This window comes from Buteo buteo, chromosome 6, assembly GCF_964188355.1.
Source record: "Buteo buteo chromosome 6, bButBut1.hap1.1, whole genome shotgun sequence".
In the NCBI taxonomy this organism is placed as follows: Eukaryota; Metazoa; Chordata; class Aves; order Accipitriformes; family Accipitridae; genus Buteo; species Buteo buteo.
This window is the reverse complement of record NC_134176.1, coordinates 17,472,763-17,497,254: the sequence shown is the minus strand read 5'-3', so window position 1 is coordinate 17,497,254 and position 24,492 is coordinate 17,472,763. Positions and strand designations below refer to the sequence as shown.

The 24,492-nt window shown below is 36.1% G+C and overlaps 1 protein-coding gene across 6 annotated transcripts in view; it reads left to right on the top strand.

Annotated features, from left to right (window-relative positions):
• Positions 1-24,492, top strand: part of PPP4R4 (protein phosphatase 4 regulatory subunit 4) — a 98,485-nt gene that overhangs the window by 17,479 nt on the left and 56,514 nt on the right. For all 6 annotated transcript variants that reach the window (XR_012650684.1, XR_012650683.1, XM_075029908.1 and 3 more), the window contains exons 3-7: positions 8,600-8,702; positions 17,363-17,510; positions 18,179-18,252; positions 20,451-20,557; positions 23,086-23,193. Coding sequence is in view for 4 of the 6 variants with exons in the window: in XM_075029908.1 (XP_074886009.1) it covers positions 8,600-8,702; positions 17,363-17,510; positions 18,179-18,252; positions 20,451-20,557; positions 23,086-23,193 (540 nt within the window). In the remaining 2 variants the exon portion in view is untranslated. The remainder of the gene's footprint in view (positions 1-8,599; positions 8,703-17,362; positions 17,511-18,178; positions 18,253-20,450; positions 20,558-23,085; positions 23,194-24,492) is intronic.

Genomic DNA, 24,492 nt, shown 5'->3' with positions numbered 1-24,492 from the left:
TGCATAGATCTGTAATTTTGTATATGTGTGTGTCTAAATGAGTAATGTTTTTTAAATTCTTGTACTAGCCTTTTTTGAGACGGAAGCCTCTTCTTTTAGCAGTTACTGTACAATGCCAGAAATGTAAGCAGTTTGATACATTAGATATCTGGTTTTAAAAATATATCCCAAATATCCTGTGTATCTTTGCAGTTTCAAATCCTAGGGCAAATTATCAGATAAAACATCACTTTGATTCCAGATACTTTTATTTGTCATTTGCAATATAGTAGAGGATAATGTACAATTTTGTACAGCACTTATGGTCTATAAAATCTCCCTTTTAATATATAGTTTCAAGGCTGTGCTAATATTTGTGCAGCTCATGCTTCTCAGTCTTTGTTCAGCTGAGGCTCTTAAAGGAAGTTATTTTAATGAAATGACAGATCCTTCCATGGGACTGGGTGTGTTTATAATATATTTATTACAACATATGTCAAATAGATGTTCAGACACTCCTGTTACATAATTTATGTTTACAGATGTATACTTAAAATGTAAGCATACATAACATTAATAAAATGAAAATAACTGCTTTACACCAGTGTTAAGAAAGGACTGTACTTTTACAGAAAATACCAGATTGTATTTTATCAAAGGAGTATTCACCTTGAAATTAAGTGAAAATTAGTGTTAAAATCTCTCAGCAATATTTGTGATTTCAAGACATTTTTCTACACTCTAGATTTTTTCCCCTTTTTGTTACCAAACCCCTGAAATTCTACAATCAAAGACAAAATTAAAAAATAACACTTGTGAAAGTGTTAGTCTTTACTTAGCAAGAGTAGTACGTAGAAAGCAGTTTAATAAATTTTAAGTCAGTGTCTACCCATCCGCATAGGAAAGATTGCTATATAAAAATCTTCACAATAAAAGTGGAGAAGATTCTCTAGGGAAGTTGTATGCGCCAAGCCCCCTTTTATGTTATTGACAGAAATACTTATCTGGATTTCTAGTTTGTCTTGGCAACCAGTATATTGTGCAGGAGAACAGAAATCCTGGAAGGACAATTGGTATTGAATCACTCTGAATAGGCTAAATCCGGTCAGATACTGAGTTTTTATACAAATAGGAAATTAAGTTTAGGATTTACAAATTGCAGTCACAGAATAGTTTAGGTGGTTGGGGACCTCTGGAGGTCATTTGGTCCAATGCCCTTTTCAAAGCAGGGCCAACTTCCAAGTGTAGTGTAATTGGTGTTAGATCAGGTTGCTCAAGACATCGTCCAGATAAGTTTTGAATGTCTCCAAGGATCCCCCAACTTGCAGGCACCCTTTTTCAATGTTTGACAATGTTCTCTGTGAATTTCTTTTTCCTAATACCTAATTAGTTATTGAATACTTTACTCATTTTTTTATCATGTTATTCTAATCCCTCACTCATTGGGTTGGTAAATTTTTACTTCTGTGTTCAACAAATGAAGATTTAGACCAACACAGAACATTTTGGAATCTTGCACTGAAAATAATGTCACTTATGGGGTGTTAACACTGTAATCCCCTGCAGCCATCCATCAAAACTTCTAGGTTTGTAAAATAAAGTTACACAAAGCATGGACTTCAGTGGTTGATTCAGCAGTGGCTATTAGCAAATAATTTTTGCTGAACTGATACAGTTAGCCACAGTGGTAAAGTCAGTTCATAAACACAGTGCTTTAGTTAGAGCTTGGGTAAACATTGTACCTCAGTCTTCTTTACAATGCTGTATTCTGCTCCTGTCATCATGCTTTGCAGGCTAGTGCAAATGAAGGAGAGAGAGTGATAAGTAAATCTATCTTCTCTTTTTCAAACTCCTTTGTGGTAATATTCTCTTGGGGAACATTCAGTGACTAATCTTCTTTCTTCATGCTGTAGAAGGAGCTGTAGTCCTTCATTCCCTTTCCTGATACAAGTGTTCCTAATCGAGTACCCAGGGACTTTTTAAACTTTTTTGTTCTTATTTTGCAGAATCTGTTTTAAAAAAATGTTTTAAAAAATTAAACTCGAATTTTTAAGCCTCGATTTTAAGTAGTTGGTTATTTTAAATAGAAGAAGTCGTATTGTCTGCCCTGAGTTTGCTGAAAGTTTGCAAACCTGGAAACCCCTACCCTGCATAAAATCATAGGATCATAGTATAGTTGTGGTGGGAAGGGACCTCTGGAAATCATCTAGTCCACTTCCCTGCTCAAACCAGTGTCAATTAGAGCAGTATATTCAGGGTCTTGTCCTGAACTCAGGATTTTGCATCCTAAGGATGGAGGCTCTACCACCTGTCTGGGCAACCCATTCCAATATTTGAGCACTCTGGAATAGGAGAACTTTTTTTAAGGTTTAAGTGGAATTGCCTGTGTATTGAATTTATCCCCATTGCCTCTTGTCCTGTCACTGGGCACCACTGGGAAGAATCTGCCTCTGTCTTCCCTACTGCCTCACATTGTATTTTATACATACTGAATAAGGTCCCCAAGCCTTCTCTTCTCAAGACTAAAAATCCCTGTTGTCTAAGCGTCTGCTCAAATATTAGATGCTCTAATCCCTTAATAATTTTAGTGACCCTTTGATGGACTCGCTGCTGTCTGTATAGGAGTTTCTTGTGCCAAATAGAGAATAATTGCCTCCCTTGAGCTGCTGGTGATGCTTTTCCTAGTGCAGCCCAGGATGCTGTCAGCTGCCTTTGCCACAAGGACACATTGCTGGCTCCTGGTCAGCTTGGTGTCCACTGGGACCTCCAGGTCCTTTTCCTGCCAAGCTGCTTTGCAGTGGGCTGGCCCCCAGCCTGTACTGGTGCACAGGGTTATTCCTCCACAGCTGCAGGACTTGCATTTCCCGCAGTTGAACTTTGTAAGATCCCTGTTGGTTTGTTTCTCTAGCTTGTTGAGGCAGCGCAACCATCTGGTCTGTCAACCCCTCCTCTTGGTTTTGTGTCATCTGCATACTAGCTGAGGTTGCGCTCTGTCCCATCATCCAGGTCATTAATGAAAATGTTAAACAGTATTGCCCCCAGCGTAGACTCCTGAGGTAAACCACTCATGGCTGGTTTCCAGCTGGCTGCTTCGCCACTGATCACAACCCTTTAAGCTTGATAGTTCAGCCAGTTTTCAGTCCACATCACTTTCTATTTATCGAGCTTGTACTTCATCAGTTTATCTATGAGGATATTATGGGAGATGATGTCAAAAGCTTTGCTAAAATAAGTTTAAACAACTTCCACCATCCAAGCCAGTCATCTCGTTGTAGGAGGCTGTCAAGCTGGTTGGTCAGGCATGATTTCCCTTTCACAAATCCAGGCTGACTACTCCCAGTCACTTTTTTGTCCTTTGTATGTTTGTAAATGGTTTCTGGGAGGATTTGCTCCAGTCTCAAGGCAGTCCCAAATATAACGTAGACTTCATTTAATGAGGGTAATAAAAACAAGGAAAACCAAATGCAGGGGCTAGAGGGAGAGGCTTAGTGCTACACTTGCGCTTGAGAGGTACCAGCTCTGGTACTGCTGGCTGGCAGCAAGCAGCTGGGGTTGCAGAGGCAGTAAGTGTTAGGACAGAAGTGTTCAGGCATGAGAGCTTCCCTCCTGGTTGAGGACTCCCAGCATTATAAAGTCATTGGGATCTCCTGTAGCATGAACTCAAAAGATGAGTCCTGAAGTTTTATATTTAAATTATATTATCTATGTGGATTTTGCTAGCACAAAAGAGGTTGAGCTAAATTGCTTCTAAGTATAGGGCTCTGTTGAGATCTTCTATAGTTAGCACTATTAATAAAGGAATAGCACCTTGATTGCATTAGGCTTACTGTGACTCTGAAGAGAAGATTCGGCATTTATTTTAATATATTTATTAGTACAAAAATGTCTAAATCTGAGCATTTAGCAATAATTCACTATAATCCTGAAGTTTTTAAGATTTAAAGAAAATCTATGGTGCAGTGCCTTTGGTAGAAATAGAAGAAAAATCTTCCACAGTTGGAAAATTACAGGCTGTGTAGGTGTTGAAATGCCTCCTGCTTCACATTCTTAATTGGCAGCAAGCCAGATACTAAGCATTTCTGGTTTAAAGGGAAACACTCCCCTTTTCTTTAAATTTCTGATGGATAAAGGTTGCATTTTGGTTGCATTTTTTAGCAGTTACGATTTCTTCCATCCTGACACAAAATGAATAAAATTTTCGATTAAATAGCTTCTCCAAGTTACCTTGACCTTTTCCATTATTGCTGGATAATACAAAGGTACGCATCTTTTCCTTGCAAGTTGTATTGTAAGAAGTTGTGGGCCTTATCCATCCTGTGACCCTTTTCCACTTTGGGAGCTCTAGATTTCTCAGTTCTGCTTTAAAACTTTGTTGGAATTAGTATGTCATACTTGGAGAAATCTGGCATAAACATGAAAGGTTTTAATATTCATGGCTTCAAATTAGATAATAAAATGGTTTTGAATAATGCAAAAATATTGCAAGCTGTCAATAAATTAAGGATTAATAACTGATCTAAGTCAATTTTCAGTAGCTGAGAGAATACTGTCCTTTCACTGAGTTTAGATGTTACTGGGAGATGTTTTTATTGAGAGAGCTCATGCATGTTTACCAAATAAGATTGCAGGGATGCTAGTATTAAAATCAGTCTGAAAATCTGTACTCTTGTCCATTCTTGCTGGTTTTGAATGGCATTAAAAAGGGCTTTGGTGTAGCTTTTCCCTGTTAAAACTTGTCAGCATTCTTGTGTTTACAGAGAGGTGTATGTGGTAACTAGCCAGAAAATTGCCTCCTAATACTTTTTAAGAAAATCACATCAGCTTAATTTTACATCAGTAGTAGTCTTAACAGAGTATTAAAAAACTAGAAAAATACTGATACATTTTCTCAGTTTGAATACACACTGTATTTAAAAAAAATATTATTGGTTTAGTAATTTTCTGTATTCCTGAAGTAAGGTATATACCAAGAGAAAAAGATAACCCATATTCAAAAAATACAGGAAATGGTGATTGTTTTTGTCCTCTGTCAAGCCTCTTCCTCTTGACCTTGAAATTATGTATCTTAAATTTGTCTTTTTTTTAGCCTGTTGAGTTATTTTTTAAGTAATATTTTTGTGATTACACTCTGATATTGTGAATTTCAGTGTTTTTTTTTTTACTTCTGTGTTGAGCTCCCTCCCCAGCTGTATTTCTGTTTGCTCTTTATTGTTGTAAATGTATAAACACAGTAAAGGTAAAGTCTCCACTCTGAGAATGATTCCCAGATTTTGCTCAGCAGGTCAGAATGTTGCAGCCCTGATGACAGCAATGTGTGATAACCTCAGTACAGTGTTCACAGCTTTCTGCTCACTTGTTACTCATTGTAGAATTTATGATACTCTTCTATTTGGGTTCTTATCTTTCTGATATTTAAGGTGTATGTGGTTGTCCTGGTTTCAGCTGGGATAGAGTTAATTTTCTTTCTAGTAGCTGGTATAGTGTTATGTCTTGGATTCAGTATGAGAAGAATGTTGATAACACACTGATGTTTTCAGTTGTTGCTAAGTAGTGTTTAGACTAAGTCAAGGATTTTTCAGCTTCTGATGCCCAGCCAGCAAGAAAGCTGGAGGTGCACAAGAAGTTGAGAGGGGACACAGCCGGGACAGCTGACCCAAACTAGCCAAAGGGGTATTCCATACCAATAGATGTCACAGCTAGTATATAAACTGGGGGGAGTTGGCCTGGCGGGGTTGCTGCTTGGGAACTAACTGAGCATTGGTCAGCGAGTGGTGAGCAATTGCATTGTGCATCACTTGTTTTGTATATTCCAATCCTTTTATTATTATTGTCATTTTTTTATTGTCATTTATTATTGTTATTGTTATCATTATTGTTTTATTTCTTTCTGTTCTATTAAACTGTTCTTATCTCAACCTGTGAGTTTTACTTTTTCCTTCCGATTCTCTCCCCCATCCCACTGGGTGGGGGGACGTGAGTAAGCGGCTGCGTGGTGCTTAGTTGCTGGCTGGGGTTAAACCATGACCATTAAAAAAAAAGACAAAAATACTGGTTCTTGGCATTCATGGTGTGTAGCACCTGTTTAGAACAGTTACTGCCATGACTGAATTTGTGATGGATCCTTCTTGATTGCTCTGGAACTGAGGGAAGTAGGAATGTTTTATTTTGCCCCAAATTAGTTATATTAGGTGCTATAATCACACAAGCATTTCTAAGGATGTTAATTCAAGTTCAGATTAGACATTAGGAGAAGATTCTTCACTGAGAGGGTGGTCGGTCACTGGAACAGGCTCCCCAGGGAAGTGGTCCCGGCACCAAGCCTGTCAGTGTTCAAGGAGCATCTGGATGACACTCTTAGTCATACGGTTTAGTTTTAGGTAGTCCTGCAAGGAGTAGGGAGTTGGACTCGACGATCTTTATGGGTCCCTTCCAACTTGAGATATTCTATGATTCTATAATTCTAATACATTACTATGTGAGAAATCAATGGGTTGACTTGCAATGGGAAAGTTAAGCATAAACATGAATGCCTGTAGGACTAAGGCTTGTAATGTGTTTCTGGGGGCAGGAGCCATCTGCCTTCACAGGCGGTAGAGGGAAACAGGCACTTCAGGGGCAATGTCCATCTCATCTATTTAGGCTGAGATAAATTGCTCTTATTGAGTCCTATTTATCTCCATTGATTTTAAAGGAAAACTATCTTAGAGGTAGATTCACACAATCTAAGATTAGGTTAATTCCATCATATATGCTGTAGACACATACTTTCAACTTACAGGTACTTTGTGTTATTCTGTACAAAAAAAATGAGAAATATCTGCCATAGCAAGACTTACTCTTTCTGGAAGGGGAAGGTTTTGCTGGGGCAGAGTTTTTCTGATGTGTAAGACCCTTATACAGAGTGATAGTTTGTAGTTGGTGAGTTAGCTAATTACACCTGTCTGCAGAATGGAAACCTAAGACAGAAGTGAACTGGGGTGCGTGTGACTCTTCACCTTGCAGAGAGGATTTGAATTCCTGAATTCCTGTCTTACAGCCTGTACTTAATCTTCCAGAATGTACTGCCTTCTAACATGGAAAATCATCTTTGTGAGGATAGTGAAGAATACTTTCTTTCAAAAATACACTGAAATTGCAGTTTGCTAAACACGATTAAGTTAATGTTGGTGATACCTAATTGTTTATTGAATATTTTCAGTGGGAGATTATTGAGTGCAAAGAAAAAAAAAATCTTTGCAGTAGGATATTACAGTAATTACAGTATTTCTGTTGGGATATTTTAGTCTCTGTTGATTTTAAACAAAGCTTTTACTTTTGCCTCTTGCTTATTATACAAACGTATCCTCATTTTTAAAAGCACATTGCATGCATTTAACAAAATAGATCTAAATTGGCCTGGTTGACTCTACCTATGGTTTAATTTGATTTTCTGAAAGACACGAATGTTGAGGATGATGTAGATCGTTAATGGAATGTGTAAAGATATTTTCAGCTCTAAATGGTGCAGAAAGGCTTTGCATCTTAACTGTGAATTCCCCAATATACTTCAGAGGCAGAACAAAACTGGAAGGTGGTTGTGCAAATCTACTGTCCTGTGAGCAATTTATGTACCTAGTCCCCTTCCTGAGCTCATATGTCTCACTAAGAAAACTTGGAATGATGACGGGATGGGGAGTGGTATATGGAAGTATTTAAAAGTAGTTTTACTATGAATTTCTTTTAAAATTATGTGTATAATTATATTGTACATTTAATTGTAATGTCACACTAAGAAGAATGCTTCCATGTGTGCAGTAGGACTTTACGTGCTTATTTAAAAATGAGCTGCCTAGCTGTTGGAACAGATCTGAATTTGTTTAGCAAAATGAATTTTATGCATTTAAACAGGAAAAAGGATGTGTTGATATTTAGTTTTATTCTTAATTTTGGCATCCAGACCCTTTCTGTTTCTGATTCTGTTCTAGAAGTTTATCCACTTGGGTAGTTTTTGTTTCATCTCATGCCTTTTCTTCATTGCTGCCTACCATTTCCTGCCCATCCCGCTTTTTTTTTTTTTCCCTTTTTCAATTGTGGGATACCATTGAGAGAGACAGGATGAGCAGAAAGGTACAAGATCTGTAATCTAACCAAGTTTTTGCATTCTTCTTTAATCATGTTTGTATATACATCTGATTATAGTCTGACTTTTCCCTACAAAAAGAAAAAATGGTAGACTTCTGTTAAAATTTTGTACATTGAGCGTAGTTTTCATTTATATCTTCTATGTCCCTTTCCTATGTTTTATCACTTGTATTGTTATAATTTAAAAGCTTCCACAAAACCACTGCCTTGATCATCCAGTGTGAAAAGATGTTTCAAAAATTTTATATTTTTTTTCCAAAGCTATACTAAAAATGAGAACATTCCATATTAGAAATGATGCATAACAGCTTTTATGGTTGATATTTTTTAATGTTGTTTTCTGCTACATATTATATAAAAAAAGTAATGCCTCTCTTGACTTATTAAATGAATGACCTGGGTAGTGTGGGTTTGGGTTTTTTTGTTTTTTTTAAAATGAAAGCTGTGAGCTTATAACCATTGTAGAGAGTAATGCATTGTATGTATATATTTTTGTAAGTTCTGGCCAGGATATCCAAGGAACGAGTGTCGTGGCAAATCTTCCAGCCCTGATGCGACAGAATCCTGCAGAAACACTTCGTCGGGTTTTACCAAAAATCAGAGTAAGTTGTGTGTAATGAGGTTTGAATGTACATTTTTCTGACAGTATAAGTATTTTAACAAAGGCAAAAAAATCACAGTTTTATTGCAAACTCACTCTCTAGAAGAGGTATGTCCAGTAGATCTTCCACATTAATTCACTGAATTTATGAAGTATTGCAGGTATTATATTTTTCGAAAAATGTTACAACAGGAGAAGAAAGCAGAATTAATACTATTTATGTATTCTAAAGATTTACCAGTGCTTTGACAACTTTTTGAGAAGTCTTTTTGAGGACCAGCCAATCATAATGGTTCATTTTAATGTTCTCAGTCTCTTTCATCCAAACATTAAGATTTTCATGCTGCTATCCAGAAAAGTATACTTTGCTTTTAGCTGTCCAAAGTTTCACATGCTGCCCTCCATATTTTTAGTAAGCCACTGCTAACTGTGGTAGATGCATGCTGGCCATATAATGTTATACAGTAATTTTATATACAGGTATGTTTGTATAAAGGATATTTGTGTTGTTTAACCTCGAGAAGAGAAGGCTTCAGGGAGACCTTATTGTGGCCTTTCAATACTTAAAGGGTGCTTATAAGAAAGATGGGGACAGGCTTTTTAGTAGGGCCTGTAGCGGTAAGACAAGGGGTAATGGGTTTAAACTAAAGACGGTGGATTTAGACTAGATATAAGGAAGAAATTTTTTACGATGAGGGTGTGAGACACTGGCACAGGTTGCCCAGAGAGGCTGTAGATGCCTCATCCCTGGAGGCATTCAAGGTCAGGTTGGACGGGGCTCTGAGCAACCTGATCTAGTTGAAGATGTCCCTGCTCATTGCAGGGGGGTTGGACTAGATGACCTTTAAAGGTCCCTTCCAACCCAAACCATTCTATGATTGTATGATTTTAAGGAAGATAAATATCTCTATATTTCCACTCTGCCCCTATGACCGCTTGCCTAGAAGAAATGAAAAAGTTAATTTAAGGTGTGGTTTAAGGAGCAGCTTCAGCCAAATAAGAACAACTGCATCACAAATGCAAGTGCAAAGCCTAATAACTCTAAAGCTAAATAACTCCAAAAAACTCTAATAACTCTATTTAAGGCTACAACAGAACTTAGGACTGATTATGTTAGCCTGCCTGTTTGAGTGGTTTTCAGTGATTTTAAAGGCTACCACCTGAGTGGAAAAATACGTTGGTTTTGGCTATCAAAATATCTGAAAGGTTATTTTGGTAACAGCAAATTTCTGAGGGCTTTTTTCATCGGATCAGTGTATTGTCAGTCTTCTACTGATACCATTAACAGTTTTTATCTGATTAAATCGAAGTTTTGATTTAGAACCATCTCTGGCCTGGTCTCAGGCAATTGATCACTTTGATATAAACCTGGTTCTGATTTATACAAATTGTCAGCTAAAGAAACATTGTGTTTGTTAGTAGCTGTTTGGCTGTAGTAGCTGTTTGAATGTATGTGCTCTCTATGGTGAGAGAGGTAAAAATCACAAGGGTTTCTTGTAGAAATTTTATTTTCAAAGCATTGAGTTGTGTTCATAATTTTATGGGCGGACTCAGTTTCCCCATACATTTTTAGAGATATGTTTGATATTTTCAGTAGTGTGATTCAGTTATGATTTTAGCAGGACACTTTGTAGAATTTAAGGGTTTTTTTCTCCATATAATTTAAAATTCTTTCCCTTTTTAACACAATTTGCCAACAGGAATGTTATTTTCTTGTTGTAAACAACTAATGCTTAAGAAGAGTATTTAGATCACTTGCTTCAGAAAGACAGAGTTTAACTAGTTACTGACTCAAGCTAAATATGAGTTTGATGATCTAAAATACATTGAATTGAAAGTTTGAGTTATGTTAAGAATCTCTGTGGCTACATTGTCCTCTCTATCTCAAGCACTTTAGGGGTGAGAAGAAAAAAGTCTTCTGTAGTAGCTGCTGTGAATTTTCTTGCTGTATCTGTATTAGATTCTCATTGCTAGGTATAAGAAAGTATACAATTATGTTAGTAACAAAGGTGTGATGGCTGAGTCACATGCTTATGTTTTACAATTTTCTATCTACTGAGGAGATGACTACTAAATAGCAAAGTGGGTCCATGCAAAAATGATACTTGTTTGTTCTGGTAAATTCTCATTTATATTTAATTGTTTTCTTTAGTAAAATTTTGAAGAAATGAATTGCTTCTTTTATTGAAAAGCTGTGTGGGTATATATCTCTCAGCTTCTTTTTTTTAACTTTTAAGGCAGCTACCTCAACATTACATTAATAAAAGAATTCCATAAAAAATATCATGTTATGAAAAATTACTTGGTGTATTTCTTACTGCCTGTGGAATTGGTCTTAAACTGAATCCTCCCTCTGTCTCCTAATCTTAAGAAAGAGGCTGCTCAAGGGACAATTCAGTATTTGTGAAAAACTAATGTGATGAGTTATATTCTGCTCATTTGTTATGAATTGATTGACTGAAAGATGAGGAACCAATATGTATGTAGTCCTCAACATGATTACTTAGCAAATATTCTTCTGTAGGATATTTAAATGCAAGTCCTACTGCAGAGGAGTCTCAGGTTCCATGCAGTAGATGTACTCAGTAATATTTCATGCACCGATATAAGCTGGGGGCCACCCAGCTGAAAAGCAGTTTTGCAGAAAAGGACGTGGAGGTCCTGGTGGACACCAAGTTGAACATGAGCCAGCACTGTGGCCCTGCCGCAAAGCATCCTGGGCTGCATTAGACAAAACATTGCCAGCAGTTCGAGGAAGGTGATCCTTCCCCTCTACTCCACCTTCTACTCTACTAGACCTGGAGCGCTGTGTCCACTTCTGGGCTCCCCAGTATAAGACATGGACATACTGAAGAGAGTACAATGAAGGGCCATGAAGAGGAAAGGCTGAGAGGGCTGAGTGTTCAATCTGCAGGAGAGAAGGCTTAGAGAGGATCTTATCAACGTATATAGATACCTGAAGGGAAGATGGAAAGAGGACGGAGCCAGGCACTTTTCAGTGGTACCCAGTGACAGGACCAGAGGCACTGGGCACAGACTGAAACACCGGAGGTTCCCTCTGAACATCAGGAAACACTTTTTCACTGTAAGGGTGACTGAGCACTGGCACAGGTTGCCCGTAGAGGTTGTTGTCTTGCTCCTTGGAGGTATTCAAAAGCTGGCTGGACATGTTCTGGCTGTAGGTGGCCCTGCTTGAGCAGGGGTATTGGACAAAATGACCTCCAGAGGACCATTCCAACCTCAACCATTCTGTGATTCTGTGAACATCAGACATCACCTTTCAACTTAATATTATCTTCTGAAACTTCTGTGATCCCAGGAGATCCTATTTCTGAAGAGCTGTTCCAGCTTTTGTCTGATTATTTAAATTCCACAAACGGCCAAGAAATAGCTGTCCTCCGAACTGAGGACTAGTATAGATTAACCGATTGTTTAGAAAACATTGAAGTACTTCTAGTTATCATGTTTTGTGCTATAAGATGCAGGTCAATAGGCATTTTGTTTAAATATATATATTTGTATAAAAAAATGTTTTGAGAAAAAGAGTGATCTGAAGTTGCAAACTAATTGAAAACCCTTAAATTTTCACCAAGTTTCTGCAGTTACTACCACATGTTATTCTGACATCTGTAATCTATTCTTTTCTAAAGCAACCAACTGGCTTCAAGAAAAGTTTTGCTTTATTTTTTTTTTAATTATTTTCTGTTTAACAGGTTGAATCCATTTTTGTCTCTTGTGTTTCTGCTTTGAGAGCAGTGTTCTTCCTGAAATGAAGGAGTAATAAGAAACACTGTGGTTTATTCACCCTTATTTGTCAGGATGTGGAGAAATGGTAGTCTTTGCCTCTCTGTCTTTAATAAAAGGTCTAATATGGGAATAGAGTTTTTGATTCTAGGCTTAGGCTTTTTATATAGAGATGGAGAAAAAAATTAAAAGGATGATCATGAGCATGATCGGGGCCAAGGGCCTGGAAAATATTTGTGTAGTGGGAGTTGGAGCTCAGTGTGTATAGATCAGGCAGTACTTAATTACTTTGTAGAAGTATCTTCCTGCATAATAATAAAGGACATTCAACTGAAAACAGTGTATGAAGAAAGAAGAGCTAGGAACTGAAGGCAGAAATACTAGAAATTAAGTAGACAGTTCTAATAATAAATCTGATCAATCTTTGAGCAAATAACCAAGAAACGTAGTGTGTTTTTCATCTTGCAGTGTCATTTAAATCCAAACTGAATGCCTTCCTAGATGATAAATTAAATGAAACTTACGTTAATGGGCTCAAGGCAGAGGTAGAAGAGTGAAATTTTAATGAGGTCAGTCTAAATCTAAGAGTTTCTTTCTCGTTTAAGCTTTATAAATTGAAACTTTCTGGAATGTATATGAATTAAATTTCTTTCTGTGTCTATACTCTTATAAAGCAGGTTCTTCAATGGTGCTCTGTTATCTAGTATTTATTTGATCTGTAATAGAAGAACAGTTCCATTGTACCCATGTTCACTGCAGAACCGTATTTGGCATTGTCCTGGTGTCGGCTGGGATAGAGTTAACTGTCTTCCTAGTAGCTGGTTCGGTGCTATGGTTTGAGTTCAGTAGGCGAAGAATGTTGATAACACACTGATGTTTTCAGCTATTGCTAAGTAGTGTTTAGACTAAGTGAAGGATTTTTCAGCTTCTGATGCCCAGCCAGCGAGAAGGCTGGAGGGGCACAAGGAGTTGGGAGGGGACACAGCCAGGACAGCTGACCCAAACTGGCCAAAGGGGTATTCCATACCGTGTGATGTCGCATCTAGTATATAAACTGGGGGGAGTAGGGCTGGCAGGATCACTGCTTGGGGACTAACTGGGCATCAGTCAGCGGGTGGCGAGCAATTGCATTGTGCATCACTTGTATATTCCAATCCTTTTATTATTACTGTTGTCATTTTATTAGTGTTATCATTATCATTATTAGTTCTCTTCTGTTCTATTAAACCGTTTTTATCTCACCACATGAGTTTTACTTCTTTTTCCCACTTCTCTCCCCCATCCCACTGGGTGGGGGGGAGTGAGTGAGCGGCTGCGTGTTGCTTAGTTGCTGGTTGGGGTTAAACCACGACAGGCATCATTAACCACTTGACCTGTTCTTTTTTTCTTATCCTTGTTTTTACTGGAGGAATAGTCCTGACCATTAAATGGAAACTGTTGTAGTCTATAAAGGCATAATTGAACTCCACTGAGGTTAGAGTCTTGCAAATGTAGTCTGGCATTGCAGGGAAATAAACTGACTTAAATTACTGCACTTAGTTTCACTTCTGTAGATTTGGAAAAATAATTTGTGAATTCAAATTTGCACATGAAAAATGAGTTGCGTAGTACTTTCATGGTGCTATTTATCTGAAAGTATTGTCACCACATAACTGGGTAGGTAAACCAGTGTACTTATTTAGCATACTTGCAGAAATCCAAAGCAAAAATAAATACTGTTTTTATTAGAGCTGAGGATAAAAGAGATAGAGGAAGAAATAAATGCAAGGAATGTTCTGGCTGGATACATTACAAATTTTTATTTCACTTGTGAGAAATTGATAAAACTGGTTACTTTTATAAATAAATATAGAAATTGTTATATGCAAATTACTTATCATTCCTTAAAACCTAATTAAATTAAAATTGTATCAAAGACCATTTATATATTTAACATACATGTTTTAGGTCTGAAGTGAGCAAAATCAAACATACAATATGTCAATAAATATGCCAGATCTAAGTAATGATTAAATTGGGTGTTGGTATTTTGGTTATGCTAATAAAACAAATACATTGTATATCATTTAGATGTTAACATAGGAATGACATTATGAAATATTTTTTAAAATTCTACAGTTAAAATGAAGTGTCATCCTTGTATGGGTTCTGTTGCATAGAGATCCCCACTCTCCGGATTTCTGCATGGACCTCCTCGTGAACCTTGGAATTCATTGAAATGCAGATTTAGTGAAAGCTTAGACATTCTTCTCAGCATTTCTTGTGCACCAAATGGTTCCTTTTAAATGATGTTAGTAGTATTTTCCTTGTCTTCCATCCTTCGGCACTGCCACCGTAAGCAGTGGAGGAAGATTGCAGGTGTCTAGCTGACATTTTTCCAAATGCTGTGCTTGCAGAAAACTGTGGCTACTCTTGTTGAAGTGTATACATCAAGCCTTACTCGGTGCTGTCTGATTAGTTCCAAACTCATTTTCGCAGTTACTTATTTTCCTAATATATCAGTCTCCCCTTGAAAGCTCTTCTTTTTCCCTAGTTGACTTTATAGTTTAAGAAGAGGTGGGTTGATTTTCACCCTGTCTTATACCTAACATTGATTTTAAGGTCTATCCATTGTATCTGAGCTTCTGTAGTCTCCATTATTTCTGTGTCTTTCTCGTCCTAAATGAAGATTTCTGTTATATCAATGCAGTTACTAAAACAATTGACAATGTTTCTGCTTGCAGCATTCTTTCAAGAGAATTCTGTTGCTGCAGGACATAAAGTGCATTAAACTAGAGGAGAATTTTCTGTTTTCCAATTAATAGAATAAGCCAGGCTTTCTAAATTTTGAAAGTTTTGATGCCTGAGTTTAACTTGTAGACATGAGGATAGTTCAAGAGCATGCTAATACCCTTAAATTCCATTAAATATGCTTGTCTGAACAAGATAGACAGGAAAAGCTTTCTTCCTCCAGAGTAAGAATCTGTGGAGGATCCATGTATAAAAAAATACATTACTTTCTAAATAAATAAGTTTATATTAAGTAAATTTAAGTCACTCAACTTGAGTTTAGTGAAATTGGAATGAGGAGACGCATACATTTTCATATGTGGAACTGTACAGTTCTGAGTGCAAACATCAATGCCAGCAGGTGTGTAAGCAATCTAGAAATTTACATTTCAATGTCTCCCGAGGTCCATGAGGAGGCACATCCAGAGAATGTGTTCTCACACATGATTATCCAGAGTTGTGTGGATCTGTGGAAGAGACTATTTGGGAGCTTTATTTGATGGTAAGTAACCCTGTTTGCATTGCGTACAAAGTGAATACATACATAAAATTGAATTCGGCTCCATTATTTTCTGGTCTACAGTGGTGACTTAACATCTACAGGGTGTAGATAGTTCTTTTGATTATTTTAGGGATGATTTTTTGAACAAGTGTAAGCCAGAATCCCAGAACAGTATCCACAGGTATTCTGATCCCAGAAACATTTGAGGTACAAAATTGGTAGGTGTCCTTATTCTTGGCTGTGGCTGTTGTAATAACAATGGAGGAACAAGGACAGAGGCAGGCTGTGGAGATAACAAAAGGGACATTTCCATGGCTATTGAATGCAAATATTTTATCACACTTTGGTATACTGCGCAGTGCTGTTTGTTTTTTTCATTTGCGGGAGCAAGGGCACAGAGAATGCTTTTACAAATATACACGGCTGTAAACTGAGACAGCTGTTGCGAGATAAGTAATGGTTCTCTTTGAAATCAGATAAAGTAAAATTTATGCATTTGCACACACAAGCTGGTTGACATTTGTGTAATGAAAACTTCTTGTTGTTCTACTTTGAAGTAAGGGAAGACTACTAAATAATTTCTCAGATGTCCTCTGCAAACTGTATTTTCCTAGCAAAATTCCTCTGCTATATAATATTTAGGTGCTTAATAGATATTTTCTTAATCTGGTCTAGGCTGATATTTTTAAAAAATTAAAATATCAGCTTATTGTTGATTTTTGGTATAAGATCTGAGAAAACACTGTTCATCTCAAGCACTTTAAAAAAAGAAACAAACCACATATATGAAGTGTTAAATAGGCTTTAAACTCTTACTGAGTTTGGAATCGCTTGTAAAATGAGTTTAATGCTTTAGTAAGACAATAATGCACTTTATTTTCTCATGAGATAGAGAGATACCCTTAGTGAGGTAAACAAATGGAAGGTTCACCTAGCTGATAGCTATGTACATCGAATGAATGCTATGTCATAGATTGCATCCTGCAAGCTCTTTGGCATGTGCATAAATGTGAAATTTAAATTGCCTTTTTGTTTCATTAAAAAAAATGAGTATATTTAATTCCTGTATTATCTTTGTTTAACTTTTGAATTGATGCTTTTAAAGACAGCCTCATTATTTATATTCTTATATCTTAAAGCTAGGGACTAGTAAACGCCGAGTTACCTAGATAAATACATCTTGCTTTGTTCTTAAGACTGTATATGTATATGCATTTTCATTTGTGCACTGTGTCAGTTGGCAAGGGGTGAAATTTAAATTGCCTTCTGTTATTTTAGTATCTCTCACTGGATGAATGAAATACTTCTTTTTAATTCATGTGCATGAACCGCAGAAGTGCAATTATTGGCTGGTCTGTTTTTACCTCTCATTTTGTAAAGGAGAAAAATCCACACATATGCATTGATGAAACTGAAAGTCACAAAAAATGTTATAATTAACTTTTTCTTAAAAGGTTCATGCTATAATATAAGAGATTTGAATATCTCCAAGTAATTGCTGTTAAGTGAAAATAATTTTATAGCCAATTTTGTAGTTTACCCAGTTTGTTGCACATTCACTCTTAAAAGTGAATGTAAAAATTTGAGTGTTCTTTCAGTACATTTCAGCCTCATGCTCTGAATTGATATAATTTGTAATTATACAGGAGGTGCTGCATGTTGCAGGAGTGGAAATGCAGTTAACAGCTGCTGTTTCATTTTTGACTGTTCTGCAAGAGGAGTCAGTGTCCATTCATACGTACTCCCACTCCTTCCTACACATCATTCTCCAGAACCTGGAACACAGAGATGCAGGTCAGGGCTGTGCAACTATACTGATGACTGATTACTTCTGTATGTTTTGTTTCCTTAGTGACTGTACAGTACTGTGTAAAGCAGCGAGTGCAATCACTGTGGCTTTGTATCTAGACTTGCATGAATGAAAAGATTTTTGCATGCTGTAGCATGCATGTAGCAGGCAAAACCACTTTGTCTGAAGGACTAAATCCCAAAGTTGTTACTGAGTACAAGCTTCTACTGAAGTACCAGAATTTAGTAGCTGAGAAAATGGAGGGAGGATGGTTGACGTTTCTTCTGCGATGAGTAGTTTTTCTTAACTTCTTTGACACTATTTTTAGGATACAAAGAAATAAAAAAATGGCCTCTTGTAAAACTAGAAAGTTTCAGTGGGCATAAGAAAAGAATATGCTTCTAAATGAGGGAAATTATCTTCTCAAAAAAACCGGCATCTTTATTATTTTTCTACAGGAATTGAAAAGGTAAAAGAAATGGGGACAGAATTTGCTTCTCACCTATCCTACTTCTTAGTTTGAAGTCTTGAATGTTAATTTAGTGGCTTTTAGATACATAGCTCCTTGAAGAGGTGCTTGTAAAAAGTGAGAACTAATTTTGTAAAACTGATGTGTGTTTTGTTATACTCGATATACGTACAATGTAAGATATAAGCCATTTCTTTCTAACAGGTGTCAGCAATGCATGGCTAGAAACTCTTCTTGCTGTAATAGAAGCTTTACCAAAAGAGACTATCAGACATGAGGTAATAATATTCTCCCACTTATACTAACAACAAATTCATAATATTTTTAAGATTGTATTTCCCTGCAAGTCTGATTTACTTAAGTAAGATTTGTGGCAGTTCTATGCCTGTGAAAACAGTAATGCTTGTGGAACATACTGTAAGAGAGGAATGTGCTAAAAGGTGAGACAGGAAGGTCACCTTAAAAAATTTTAGTGTTCTTCAGCAAATAAAGACTACTCACTGTAACACTTCCACTGCAGTTAGTATTCTAAGTAACATGTTTTCATGTATCCTGTTTTGGTTTACAGCATAGTGTCTCATTCTGTGTCTTCATGAAGAAACTACATTTTGTTTGCTACTGGACTAAAATTCTGATTTCTGCTAAATGGGACTGCTAGAGATGCATTTCATTGTGTATTTCGGTTGTTCTTGATGTACCAAAAACCTAATGGCTTGCAAACACTCTTAATTTTTCACTGTGTAGCTCAAGAAAGAGGAAGGAAATCTGTCATTAAGTCATAATGTCACTCACCTTTACTCAGCTAATTTATTCAGTTTTAAGTATTTGTATTTCATTGTTAAGTTTAAAAGCTTTGCAACAGGCATATTTTAGTGTGTTTATAATTTAAAACAATATGAAGATTTAAATATATGATTGTTTGCGTAGTATAAAAATACTCATTAAAATTAGTGGGTAATTGAAATCCAATACAGTTTAAAAAATAAACTTCTAATGTGTGAAAAGTTATGTTGGGGAAAAAAACCCCCAACCCTGGGAAATTATTCTAGTCACCTCCAAAATCTAATTGTAATGGAATTTTAAAGGTGCTATCTAAACAAGATGGAGTTTCTCCCCTGATTTGTCTCTAGGAACACATCTGTAAGTTTCCACAAAAATTTTCTTTGGGAAGATCACAACTGATAAAGCAGTGTTGATTCAGCAGCTATACAGAAACCTGAATCTGAAAAGGGGCCTTTCGTGTTACTTGAAGGATCTTTGTATCAGAAAACTTGGAATATTCTAGCTATTAATTTTTTTTGTAAGTAAAAGTCATAGGACAATCTCAGATTCCAAGGACATAAGGAAAGGTGTGTGTCTCAGACCAAAGGTCAGCCTAACCCAGTATCCCGTCTCTGGCAACAGCCACTTCACTGGGGAGACTGTGTCTGTATCAGTACTTTGAGTTAGTGTTACAAGACATGGTGTGTTTGCTGTCATAGTTCAAAGACCAAACAAGTAATACACAGTTCTGTAGATAACTAATGAAATGTTTCTTTATGCAGTGTTATAGTTAGAAGCATACCTTATGTACTAATTCTAGTCTGGGTGACCTATTTGTCCTTACAGCGGTAAGATGCCCTCACCTCAATATTTCAGCTGGTAAGAGTAGGAGAAAAATGCTTTTAGAATATTGTTGGACTTCCCTGCCCTGTCTATTATCCTTTTGTGGAGCTCTGCAAAAGAGATTGAGTGAGGAACTGTGGCAGACTACAGGAGATACCTGTCTGTAATGTTCATCTTAGCCTGGCACCTGAATTTCTGTGATTGTTCCTGGGCAAAAAATAAGATATCTAAATATGATGTTCTGCAGGCCTTTCTTAGTTTGTTTCTGGCACCATAGAGGTGATCCAACAAATGACATCAGAGCTCCAATAAAGATGCAGGTTTTCTGTGTCTGTATGGAAATGAAACCTCTTCCCTACAGATTCCCAAAGTATGCATAATTGAGAGGGATCGTTGCCTCAATACTTTACATCAGAAGAGGTGTTTCCTGGGAAAACTTATGAGAGAGAACCTCAGAGAGAATTCTTTTTCCTTTCTCTGCATATTTTCTTTTTCTTGTGCAGAAACGTATTTACCAACTTTTGTGAAAATTACCAGCTAATAGTTATAAATATTCATATACAACTTAGTCTCAAAATAAAGACACAAGTAGACAAATGTAAAACCGTGGCTGTGATGTGAATCATAAAATGCTATTTGGGCCAAGATATGGGTTTAATATGCTATAATTAGAACTGAATTTTAAATACAGGTTTCCAATAGACTATTAATGTACATAGGCATCATTATTGTTAGTAATGATTAATTTCGTGAAAGGGGTAGATGACATTTGGGATATGTTTTTCTAGATTTTTTTTTTTTAAGAAGAGAAATGCATTATTTACTGCTTACATTTCTTCTGTTCATATTTCTTCTCTTCTCTTTCATACAGATCCTGAATCCACTTGTTTCCAAAGCACAGCTTTCTCAAACACTTCAGTCCCGCTTAGTTACTTGTAAAATCATGGGAAAATTAGCTAACAAATTTGAAGCTCATATGTAAGTATTTTCATTCCACAGTATATACCAGTGTTTCTTTGCTAGTGGGCAAAAATTACTACAAGAAAATTAGACTTTATTGCAAAAATTAAATGCTTTCTTTTTACAGATCCCTTTATCTGGATATTAATTAATAAAAAATGTTCATTATATAACTAGCATATTCAGACTTGCTGATGTTCATCAGTTTATAACTTCAGTTTGTATGTTCTTCCACAGGTTGAAATGGGTACCATTTTCATGCCATTCTTCCGTATTGTTTTTCCTACTAGGAAAAAAGCCAAACAGTGGATTTCTCTGCAATTTACAGAGACAAAACACAACTTCATCATCTTAGAGTTTCTTGACATAAAGAGAAGAATCCAGTTCCTAACTTTTTATTTGTCTAACCAAATTTAATATGTAGATATATTTTTTTCTATCCCTAGTTATATGGAGATGTATCAGGAGCCACTGTTGTTGCCTGATACTGTCCAGCTCTTAGATTCAGTGTCTGTGGGTTTGGACAGCAGTGCAGAAAAGGGAAGCAATGATGAAAGTAAACCTGAATAAATTATCTGCCCAAAGCTGTTGGTATGGTACATTCCTTGGACAGTTTACCCAGTCTTACAGTAGTATGACCATTTCACCAGATGTGTTTCCTAGCCAGAGAATTGGCCACATGTGATTTTGCATTGCAAAAGAAATCCACAGAGGGCTACTAAATGCACACAAACCACGTCTAGCTAAGGAATTCCACTCTAGTAATGATTTTTATCTGCCCCAAAATGCAAGAATTCAGAGGTAAAGATGAACAACAGGACCATGACAACACATTTAGGAATAAATTTCTTTAAATTATGATTTTTTTCTTCATTAAAAAAGAACTAGAAGCAACCAAAAGGAAGCTATCTACACCTTCATTTGTTATGTAGACTACACTTCTTGGACATGCAAAAGTTAATGAGCATGATAAAGTAATATTTTTTGAGAATGTTACCAAAGCCTTCAAATCTTTATCTTCAAAATTTGTAGATTTGGCAGAATCACAATTGCTTTTATTTATTTGATGTTACATTCTCATGAAAATAAAGTGACTATCCAGAATACTTGGAATCTTATGAGAAATTATAATAGAGTTAGCCATGATAAGTTAAATAATCATACCTTCTTTTGTTGGGTTTCTTTAATATGATTCCTTGCTGTTCAGAAGTAGGAAACCCCCTCATTTCAGTGAACAGATAGTAGCGCCGTTTCTGTGCAGAAGGTAGATGTTAAGAAGATGGCTGAGAATTTTCTGGGACATACTGATCCTCTAGTAGAGGGCTCTGAGTGCAGTTCAGAGGGCTGAAAACAGACTTGGATCCACAGGTTCAGAATGTGGCAGGCTGAGTAAGATTCATGACACACTCTCATTCCCCTTGCAGGAGTGGTCTTGGTGTAGGCTCAGGGGATGTATCTGGCCTCGAGTGGGCAATATATAAGCATATCTTCACATTCTTCTTTGGAATGGCACCATTTTTTCTTGTAAAATTTATACTATAATTAAAAAATTTTCTTTTATATTTCACATGACTCCCAGGTTATTTTATAGAGTACTGAAAAAGTCAGGACCTTGGAATAGAACATTACTTTTTTTACTCTCTCTTCCAACAGCTACTTAAAAATAAGTCGTTTTTGGAAGTAGTCCCCACTTCAGAGTATTCTAAAATGCCAAACTCCCAAGACTTTGTACAATTTTTTGAAACGTGAGGCCACATTTTTCTGTAAGAAGTAAATTAATTTTCACTGGAATGAGTGGAGGCTGTGCAAGCTGGCTTGAAAATTTTCTTGTCTATGTCTTCATGTTATTTCTCTTGAGTTTTGCAACAACATAAGGATTTGGATAGAGATATTTTATGAGTACTCATGACAGCATCTTGGGCAGTGAAAGGAAACACAATGGCTGATTCTGCCAAGTTGTAGTATGTGTTTTTACTTAAACAGAATTCAAAATAGTTATTTTGTATCTGCCATTGATTTAACATGAATACTTGGGTCTACTTGCATAAAGGCATTGCAGTACTGAAGCTTTTAATCTTATATTATTTTTCTACTTTCTTCCCAAATATCTCTTTGGCAATACATGCATACCGAAGATTAGGTATTAGAGACATTTAATTGGGATTTGCACTTACATTTATATAATTCTTTGTATTGTTACAGTGGCTGTTCAAAAATTATACTGAAGATGGTTATTAAATGAGGACAGCATCTCTAAGCCTACCTACTATTTTTGTAGTTATAAAAAAAAAAAAGAAGATGAAATATGAACAAATTATAATGACTATAAATAATCCCTTTTCTATTTCTTTATAGCACATATTTGTGTCTGACATACAGTATTCTTTTATAATTGCAAATTCTCAGAACAATCATTTACCACGTGTGATAAATTAGTTTTAAAAAAATTGCCATTAGAAGTAATATATGTATAAAATTTGAGTACTACAGAGTGGATTTTATATATTCTTGTTCTGTATATTAATAAAAAATATTCACATTTTTAGCATTAAAAGAGAGATTCTTCCCTTGGTAAAATCACTGTGCCAGGATGTGGAATATGAAGTTAGAACTTGCATGTGTCGGCAACTGGAACATATAGCTAAAGGAATAGGGTGAGTACAATTTGCCTAACTGCTTCTAAATGCAAGATCTGTCTCTAAATTATTTAATGGTAGCCTAAAAACTGCTTTTAAGATTTCTAACTTAATTCATTCATACTCAATAATGAATTTGGAGTGTACAGATGTGTTCTTAGGAATCGACTGATGGCAGTTGGCTGTTTTCCATTTTCAGAGTTTTGTTTCTCTCTGATAGTAAAATTGCTGAACCACACAAACAACAGGGTTTTGTAAATAAGGAGTTCATCTATAGCTTCTTGAAATCATCTCAATTATCCATTGATGTCATTGGGCTTATTTAAAAATGGAAGAGGATTATGCAAGTATTAGCAGTTTCTAATAATTACTGTGCAGTTTTTTTGCGAAAGGATGCTAAATGTGTTTCGTAAGCAAATTTCAGTTAAGTATCAACTTTTACTCTAAGCTTCAGTGTTGCACATATAGGAATAGAAAAAGTCTGGAACTTTTATTTTAATAAATAGAACATGTTAACTACCCACACAGGATTAGTCTCTGAGTGAACAAATATTTTAAAATTCCAGGTCTGTCTACCTGTTATTGTGTCAGGAAGACAAAAAAGCAGTAGCTTCTCTAACAGACGTGAAGAAATTATCAAGTAAGGTTCCCTGCCCTGTGTTACAGATCTTAAGAGTCCCTCTGGCTTTTTAAAATTGTGAATTTATGAGTAAATTCAAGGATGAGGCTGAAACTGAAATGTAATTTGAAAGATATGGTAAATAAGCACTTCAGTTTGTTAGTATTGGTGTTTGTGGAAAAGATGCCTTCCTGTGGCTGTGGAACGATTTATTTTTTTTAATGGAGAATTATATTGTGGTTTAGATTCTGAGTTATTTAAAAAAAAACAACCACAAACAAAAACAAAACACCAGAAATTCCTGAAGCAATGCTATTTACCTCTCAGCCATGGAATACTGGAAAAGTCTATGTTCAGGCAGTGTTTTAGCTTACTTGGATATAGGGAATGAATATTCACAGCAAGAACCAAGCATTACTGCCATGTACTTAATATAACTTTGTTTTGGTAAGGTCACGCAGGATAGTAATTTCTAGATTCCTAGATAAACTTGTCTTTATTGCATACAAAATAATTTTATATATGTGCTTCAGGCATCTCTTCTGCAAGGTCCTTGTCCTGCAAAAGTTGAGAGGATATGAATAATGTGAAAACACAATATTCATCTTCATCAACTTCATCTCAGTGAAGTTACTCATTTGGTTTTGTACTTATTTTCTTTTATAACAAAATGTAAGCTAGCACAGTAAATCATTTTA